Here is a 9,335-nt window from a genome sequence, read left to right on the forward strand (position 1 = left end):
ACGAAAAAAAAAAAAAAAAAAAAAAAAAAAAAAAATCAAAGTACCAAAAAGTTGCAAAAATAAAAACACTACTGAGAACCCTTGAAAACATTTATTCAGATTCACCAATTATTAACATTATAAAGAAAATTGCTTTAGCATTTGTGTACTGTATGCTGACATATAATTATTCTTCTGAAACCTTTGAGGATATATTATATGCATCACGTTTCCTACCTTTAAATACTTTTGGCATTTATGAAGGATTTTGTTTCAAAACTATAATAATTAAGTATATATTGACATAATACTTTGATTATATTACTTTTACAATGATATAATACTTTTATCAAAAGTACTGTCTATAATCCAATTTTGTTGATTCATCTTAGAACATCTTACATGGAATTTTTTTCTCCCTCTCCATATGATCCAGGATAGGATCAGATATTGCAATCAGTTGCCTCACCCTTTAATCTTTATTTTTTTAGTACTATTGACATTTTTTTTTTGGTACTGGGGTTCAAACTTTGGACTTTGGCTTGTGAGGCAGGCAGTGCAACCACTGAGCAAAATCCCTGGCCCACTATTGACATTTTGAAGAACACAATTCATCTTTCCCTCTTCACTCTGGTGTTTCCATCTCATCCACTCCCTATCTTTCTCCTACTCACCCTGTACGAGGAATTAAACCAGGGGTGTTCCACCATTGACCTCTCCAGTCTTTTTAGATTTTCTAAGACACTCTGCCCAGGTTGGTGTTGAACTTGTGATTATCGTGCCTCAAACTCTCAAGTAGCCAGGATTATAGGCTCACTGCTTTTTTTTAAAATTGTTTACTTTGGGTTTTTCTGGTGCTTCTTTGTAATTAGTTTAAGATTACACATTATCAGCTGGAATACTGCATAGGTGATATGTCAGTCCTAGGACATATACCTGCTGGTACATGATGTTCATCTGTCCCGCACCGTGATACTATCTTTGATCATACTGTCAATACAATATATTACTTACCTTCTTCAGTGCACAATTACAGTTTTTTGTTTCCTGTACAGATAATAAACAAGCTGTCGAGAGGTATTTTCTTAAGGTGATACAAATGTTTGCATGTATATCTTTTTTCCATGTGAGTCACTAAATTGTTCACACAGGGCTCAATCCTTCTGCCTCAACCTCCCAGAGTGCTTGAATTACAGATGTTCACTACTTCATGTGATTAGGATTTGAATTCTTTATTGCCAATCTCTTGATGCTAACTTGCTCAAGATTAAAGTACTTAGTCAAATACTATGCTTATTAAATTATACGAATGAAATCTTACTTATACCTCCCCTTTGGCAATACATTTTGAAGACAAGTAATTGGATGAACTTGGAACTAGAAAGAAATTCAATGAGTAACAAATTTGAAACTAACTTCTCCTGTGCAGCCATAATAAGGAGTCCCCAGCATAAACACCACGCTTCCAGGAGGAAATAAATCATCCAATGTTTTGATACTGGAGAAACGAGAGTCGAAAGCTCGGATGTCCTAGGTAAAGTGAAATATAAAAGTAAACCCATCAGTTAAAACTTCTATAGGTTGTACATGTTTTTTTCTTCTGGGCTTATGGGTATGCTGCCTGCAAATGGCAAATATAAAAATTTTTGAAATAACAAGATTAGAATATACACTCTTAAAGGTGCTTCATTTTTTTTTTCTATTCACTTAATTCTCAATACAACCTTCTATGACAGGGACTATTATTACTCTTGTGTTGCAAAGAAAGGAAAGCACACAGAGGGATTAATCTCAGCCATGACTGAACAGCAAAGACAACTCAGGTAGTCTGCACTTTTTGGGTGTGTGATATGGGGAATGAATTCATAGTGTTTGCACTGAGCCTTTTTGAACGTTTTATTTTTAGACAGGGTCTCCTTAAAGTTGCTAAATTGCTCAGGCTGGGCTCAAACTTATAATCCCCTACTCTAGGCCTCCCAGAGTGCTCGGATTACAGGTGTGAGCCCCCATACCCCACTCAAGAAAAACTGCTATATTCTTAACTTTTATAATATCTCCTCTCCTCCAAATTATAGGATCATGAAATATCGCAGTCCCTCCTTACTTTCTAAGACACTCCACCCCACTGAGGTCTGAAACTAGATCATATCAAACACTATGTATTTTGTGGTTTTTATCCTATACACACATATGATTAAGTTTAATTTATAAATTAGGCACAGTAAGAGTATAAGAACCATAAAATAGAATATCTGTAACAATATACTGTAAGAAAAGATATGTGAATGTGGTGTATGTCTTTCTCAAAATATTCTGTACTGTCCTCATCTTTCTTCTTGTGATAATGTGAGATGAAACAAAGCCCAAGTGGTGAGATGAAGTGTAGAGAAAGACTAAGTGCTTCTCATGCACATGTAACTTTTGCAGTTTGACGTGCAACAGCAAAAGTAGTAAGGATTTCTCTTCCCTTCTTCACAGCTTTGTGGACAGATTTGTTATTACAATGTTAGCAACCCCAGCATATGATTATTCTTCTTTCCTTATTAAGTCAAGAACCTTCCATTTTTTTTCTTAAAGGAAGCACTCTATGGCTTCTCTTTAGCATATCTTACTTGTCAGTATCACTACTCTTGAACTTTGGGACCATTTTTAAGTAAAATATGAGTTACTGAACACGTGCGCTGTGATATTTTAATAGTCTGGTACAGAGATGGCTATCAGGGGATCATTGGGTGGGGAGCATATTCAGCAGTGATGGTAAACCTTTTAGAGCTTTCAAGGACACACTTATCCTGTTGCGGCACACGTGCCGTAGGCTCGCCATGACACACACAGCATGGATAGGGCAGAGAAGGGAATGGTAACACAACTTTCACCACAAGATTCAGACTGGTACACAATTCAAATCTTATGAATTGTTTAATTATGTTATTTTCCAGGTAATATTTTTAGACCTTGGATGACTATAAGTAAATTAAACTGCAGAAAGCAAAACCTTGTATAAAAGACTACTATACTTAAAATTTTTAAAAATTTACTTACATATCTAAGATTATAAACACTAAAGCAAATGCTTTTTATATTCATTAGTTTAAGCTACATTTAAAGAATAAAAAAATTTTTTTTTTTTGTGGGTAAGAGGAATTGAACTTGGGACCCCGTGCTCTCAAGGCAGGTGGAACCACTGAACTAAATCCCTGGTCCTGAAGAATAGAAATTTAAAATGCAAGGACATAAGTTAATGTTGAAAAAAAATTTTTTTAGAGATTAAGTCTTTAAAAATACTAGGAAGAGGGCTGGGGATTTAGCTCAGTGGCACCACACCTACCTCTAAAGTGCAAGGTCTGAGTTCAATCCCTGGTACCAAAAACAAACAAACAAAAACAAAAAACAAATAAAAATATTAGAAAGACAAGTTTCCTAACTATATACATTCTTCTCAGAGCACATAATACTCCTTATGCAGAATAACATATTTTGCAAATTAAATGCTGAGCATGGTAGCACACATCTGTAATCCCAGCACTAAGGAGGCTGAGCCAAGACTGCCCCAAGTTTGAGGACACATTAAGTTCAAGGCCAGCCTGAACTATGTAGCAAGACCCTGCCTCAAAACAGAAAAAACCAAAACAAAACAAAACAAAAATGCCCCACATTATATTAAATAGTAAATTCTACTATATATTACTGAATTGGTCTTCTTTATAAATAAATGTTAATATGAACTCAATGGAGACTTACTTTGACAATGGTTTGATAAACAAAAGGAAGGATTTGTTTTGACCACTGCTTTTCGAGATGAACTTCACCATTATAATTTATTTGATATTTACGACCTGTGAGCAACTGAACATATACAACTATCGATGTTTCATTTATTATTATTCCTTTTCTTCTCAAGTAGCTAAAAGAAATAAGAAAGAAATATACATAAAAGTATGTATATAGTCTAAGGTGATAATCATCATCCAAACTAGGAAAAACAATTGATAAAATGAGTACCAATTAATAATTAAAAACTCTTAACCAAATAGGAATACAAGGAAATTTTCTTATTTAAAAATATTGATTAATAACAAGTTTATAGCAAACATGATATTCAATGGCAAATTACATAAAGCTTCCTCTGGAATTGAGAATGAGACTGTCAATCAATGAGAAAAACTACAAAACAATAAGAAAACGAACTTAATTTTAAAAAGTTGCAGGCATTTCACAAAATAGCATGTACATTCACATAAGCATCGAATGGGAAAGGATATTTAATTTATTAGTATCAGGGAAATGCAAATTAAACCAGAATGAGACACTTCTGTACCTGAATGGTTAAAATGGGAGAGACAGCAATGAGTACTGATAAAAATAAAGATCAACAAAAGTTCTTATAAACTGCAGTGGAATAAAACCTGATACAACTACTTTGGAAACCAAAGGCAGAATCTATTAAAGCTAAGCTTAGATACAGATTATGAGGCCATGTTTCTATTCTTACATACTCAATAGAAATGCATACATATATGGCCAGGTGTGGTGGTGCATGTCTGTAATTCCAGCATTCTAAGAGGCTGAGGCAAGAGAATCCCAAGTTCAAGCCCAGTCTGGGTGACATAGTAAGATCACTGTTTTAAAATAAAATAATAAAAAAGGGGCTGGTGATATAGTAATTCAGTGTGAAAGTCCTGGGTGTAATCCCAGTAACGGGGGTGGGGTGGGGAATGCCTACATACATACATATGCAAATATATTTTAAAAGATCCCGTGTTTATCACTAATAGTTTAATAACCATCTTTTTTATGTTGCTCTATCTTGCATGAAGGAGTTACGGACTGTTAAAGCTTTTACTCAAATTATCCTCTTAGACCATCTTCTTCATAAAGCACTTCTTTATTGCTTTTCTCAGATCTTCCTCCAACCCTAAACTTTTCCCCTCCATTACATCCTCAATCTCTCCCTCCTTATCTGCAGTTATCATGATTTCCATGTAGAGCCCTACTGAGTGCTAATTGTTTTTATAGCATATACCTTAAAACTAGGAGAGGGTGTTAATATTCTCCTTACAACTCATAACTTCCAAATCTCTGTCTAGTACTAAACTATCCTATGCTTTCCATTATACCCTTATGTCATCATCCAGAATGACTTCAGCCCCCATTTGTGCAGTCTACTCAAGACCACAGCAACACATTTTTACAACCTCTTCATCTCCAGTAACCTTCTTCCTTCCACTTCAGGCACTTATTCTCATGGCTATGTTTTGGGTCGGGATATCCATAATTGTTTCACCTCCAACATAACAAAGTCAAATATATTTTGTTTACTAACTCCCTCTTTGTATTATAACTTGCTTGTTCAACCACTCTGCTTATGATCTTTATTCAATTTCATTTGGGCTCTCTATTTTCTACTTCTTTTATTAACCCTCTACTTTCTTAACTTCTCTATCTATCTATCCCACTTAGATTCTACTGTCTACCATTTCAGTTATATTCCTGCCAGAGATCTAAACTTGTCTCTTTGTCTTTTCATTGTACTGTATCATCTGACAAAATCTGTGTTGGTTAAATTCATGTGTTTTCTTTAGGGGGGTGACTAGTGAACTGAGATCTACTGTCACATCATAGGGCAGAATGTTTCATTGTAAATTCATGATCTTCAATTCCGTACTGCATATAATTCCACTATATTTTTATGATTAACTGATTCCTTTCTATAATTTCCAAGAATTATCTTTAAATCTGCTCCATTCTACTCAAATTTATGACTAACTTTCCTCCTCTCTCTACTTTCTTCAATATTTTCAATATCTACTTAACAAATTAAAAAAAAAAGGAATCAAATGAGAGTTCCTTATCTTTCTCTGTGTCAGCCACACAAACCATCCTATATTTCCATCCTATCCTGTAAAAATACCAAAGCTATTTTCATCCCAATTAAGTAAACCTGTCTTAGACACTTTCTCATTGCTGGGACAAAATACCCAATACTCACAACTTAATGGAGTTTATTTTAGCTCCTATGTTTTAGAGGTGTCAGTCCATAGTCAGCTAGCTCCAAGAAAGAAAGACAACAGTCAAAAGGCCTGGGCACAGGACAGTTGCTCATCCTATGGCAGCCAGGAAGCAAAAAGAGAAGAGCCAGGGAGGGAGAAAAATCCTTCTGATTACTCTCCCAGTGATCCACATCAGAGCAGTCTCCATCCCCTCACAGTAAGTCAGCTATGCATCCAAAATCCTTCCAAAAGCCCCACTTCTGAACATGTGAGGCTTTTCAGTGACATTCTAGATCTATATTATAACACATCTTATTCCCTCTTCAAATGTATTATTTTCTCTTCCTGAATGCTGCACTTCCCTTCTCATTTGTTTTTACACATTATAACACTGCTCTGAATAAACCAAAAATCCAATCCACTCATTTTTATCTTTTTTTAGTTAACTCTGTTCTTTGTTTTGTTTTAATTTTTCTATGCCTGTAACTCTTGATCATTCCTTTATTCATTCTAGTTTGGCTTTCAGCCCCATAAAATAGCTCTTACTTGGTCTCTTCAAAACATCTGACATGACTTATTGCTTTTTTTTTGGTACCAAGGATTGAACTCTGGTCCTTGTGCTTGCAAGGCAGGCCACCGAACCACTGAGCTAAATCCCCGGCCCCAGAGAGGCATGACAAGACTTATTGCTATATTTTCTAATATACTCTTCTGCTGTGATTTACAGGATGTAACCCTTTCCCAGATGATCTCCTGTCTCCGAGTTTGCCACATTTTTTCTCCTTTATTTTCCTCAATACGTAATACCTCTCCTCCTGCCATAGGGACTCCACAGGTTAAGTCTTCCGTTATCTTGAAAGATACTTTTTTTTTTACTCTCAGCCTAATTTCTACTCCTCATTTAAAAAAGTTTAGTCAACATTTCCCTGTTCCTGACTAAGGAAAATTTCTCCCTAGCTAAGTCAAAATTCCTCTATGGTCTCAGAGTGCCACTCCTCCAATAATTAATCATATTGACATTTGACCAAAGTCACATGTTTTTTGGTTTTTTTTTGGTACTAGGGATCAAACTCAGGACCTTGCACTTGTGTGGCAGGTGATGGAACCACTGATCTAAATCCCTGGTCCTCAAAGTCACATGTTAATGTCTGCCTTTCATCCTCTAGCTCTAAGCTTCAAGAGCAAAGGGACTGCATGTGTATAGTGCCTGCTAGTACACCTAGTAATAGACTGATACTTAAATATCAATTTATGAGTATCACGAATATATGAACAAATGACTAAACTCTTTATCAGAAGATAAACTCTTTGAATGAGTTTCATTTTTTCCCATTGAAAAAGTCGACTAAAACTATTTATTCAAATAATTACTTGGTGTCTCAATACTAGCCAATTAGAACAAAATGTGACAAAAATAGACAGAAATATCCTTCCTATTCCTTACTGAGAATACTACAAAGTCACTAATCACATCATTTATTATTGATTTTATTTATGGGAAAATAAGTTCAAAATGATATGAGTCATAACAGGAATATCTAATTTATATTGTTTGGAGGCAAAAATGTGTTCTACCTCCATTTCTTCAGAGCTATGCTTCTGTCCTTTTACGCTAGGCCTAATATTAGCTCCTGAATTATATAGTAAGCATTTCTTTGAACTCTTTTAAAATTTAATGGATGTTATTACAGTTTAAACAAGAGTTTTGACAGATATATTCATTTATAACATCATTTCAATAAGTCAGTGCCAGCTTCTATCACTCTGACTTGATTTTGAGATTTCCAGTATTCACAGAAAGAAAGACAGGAAATGTTACGATGGGATCATAGGACACTAAACACCGTGGTGACCTTGAAAATCAGCACCGTGAGGAAGACCAGGTTTTCAGTTTGGTTAAGATCTATAGATTGATTTCTAAGTCATCTGAAGACTGGGTGAAGAGAAGTGGGAGGAGTAAAGAGGGAAAGAGGATGAGAAACAAAACAGTCATTTTTCTTACTTTCATTACTTATATGTGGTCACTGGTTAAATAGCATTCAAATTCAGGCAATATATTAAATATCACTTCCATTATTTGGTATTTAATTTTTCTTTGTACTTCACGGTTTTTTTTTGTACTGGGGAATCAAACTTGGGTCCTTGTACTTGTGAGACAGGCAGCGGAACAACTGACGTAAATCCCCGACCCTGTACTTCACTGTTTTAGTGACAAATTGGATAAGATTTTAATTGATATCAAGCAGATGACATTTTAAACTACATTTCATTACTTTCTTTGGAACACAGGATGAAGACATAGTCAGAGTACTATGCTAAGTGGAAAATAAGTTAAGAGAATGGGTATATAAAAAATTCTAGAGTAAATTCTTTTTATGATACTCACTGTTCTGATATCCCTTGGACCTCTTTTGTCCAGTTAGATTGCTCTTTATCTCCAAGATGGATCACTTTAGATGGTGGAGCAGTTCTTCCCAAATAAAGCTTCTGTGTTCCTGGAGGTTCTTCCAGATAAAATCTTAAAATTAAAAATTATATTATATATCATCAAATTTGTCCTTTAATTTAGATTTCTAATTATGTGTCTTTAAAGTGAAAAAAAATTTACATAGTACAATAGCAAAAAAGCCTCTTTTTAAAAAATTATAAACTGTAGAACAAGGACTTGTAAAAAATTTGAAAGCTGGGCTCAGTGGTGCACACCTATAGTCCTAGCTACTTGGGAGGCTTAGGTAGGAGGATTGCTTGAGATCATAAACTGGAGCCCAGCCTGCGCAATGTAGTAGGATCTCATCTGAAAAACAACAAAGACAACAAAAGCCCAACCAAAACCATTCATAGTCACTCCAAGAAAAGTTAAATACTTAAGTATAAATAAAACAAAACATGTATAATTATCATACATGATCTCTATGATGAAAAATTTCATTTCTCTGAAGAAATGAAAGATTTAAATAAACCAATATATAATATTGTTTTCATGAGCTAGAAGACTCTATATAGCAAAGAGGCCAAATTTCCCCAAATTGATCTATAGGTTTAATAAAATTTCAAAGAGAATCCACCCAAGATTTTTTAAACCTACAAAACAATCTATTCTAAAGTTTATATGGAAAAGCATAGAATCTAGAATAGATAATTCTGAAAAAGTAAAGTTGAAGGAATCACTTTACTTAATACTGTGGGCCAGGTGTGGTGGCACACTCCTGTAATCCCAGCATTCGGGAGGCTGAGGTAGGAGCATTGCTGTGAGTTCGAGACCAGCCTGGGCTACATAGTGAGTTCCAGGTCAGTCTCAACTACATAGTGAGACCCTGCCTCAAAAAACCCAGCCCCAGAAAAAAACAATGCATGACAAAATGTTGT

At 34.9% G+C, this 9,335-nt stretch overlaps 1 protein-coding gene across 1 annotated transcript in view; it reads right to left on the minus strand.

Moving 5' to 3' along the window:
* The window catches only part of Xrn1 (5'-3' exoribonuclease 1), a 123,100-nt gene that overhangs the window by 59,904 nt on the left and 53,861 nt on the right, over positions 1-9,335 (minus strand). The window contains exons 20-22 of the mRNA XM_010608183.3: positions 8,356-8,487; positions 3,721-3,883; positions 1,396-1,509 (exon numbers count right to left, since the gene is read on the minus strand). Of these exons, the coding sequence (XP_010606485.1) occupies positions 1,396-1,509; positions 3,721-3,883; positions 8,356-8,487 (409 nt within the window). The remainder of the gene's footprint in view (positions 1-1,395; positions 1,510-3,720; positions 3,884-8,355; positions 8,488-9,335) is intronic.

This window comes from Fukomys damarensis, unplaced genomic scaffold (assembly GCF_012274545.1).
Source record: "Fukomys damarensis isolate Sample0158 unplaced genomic scaffold, DMR_v1.0_HiC HiC_scaffold_37, whole genome shotgun sequence".
NCBI classification, from domain to species: domain Eukaryota; kingdom Metazoa; phylum Chordata; class Mammalia; order Rodentia; family Bathyergidae; genus Fukomys; species Fukomys damarensis.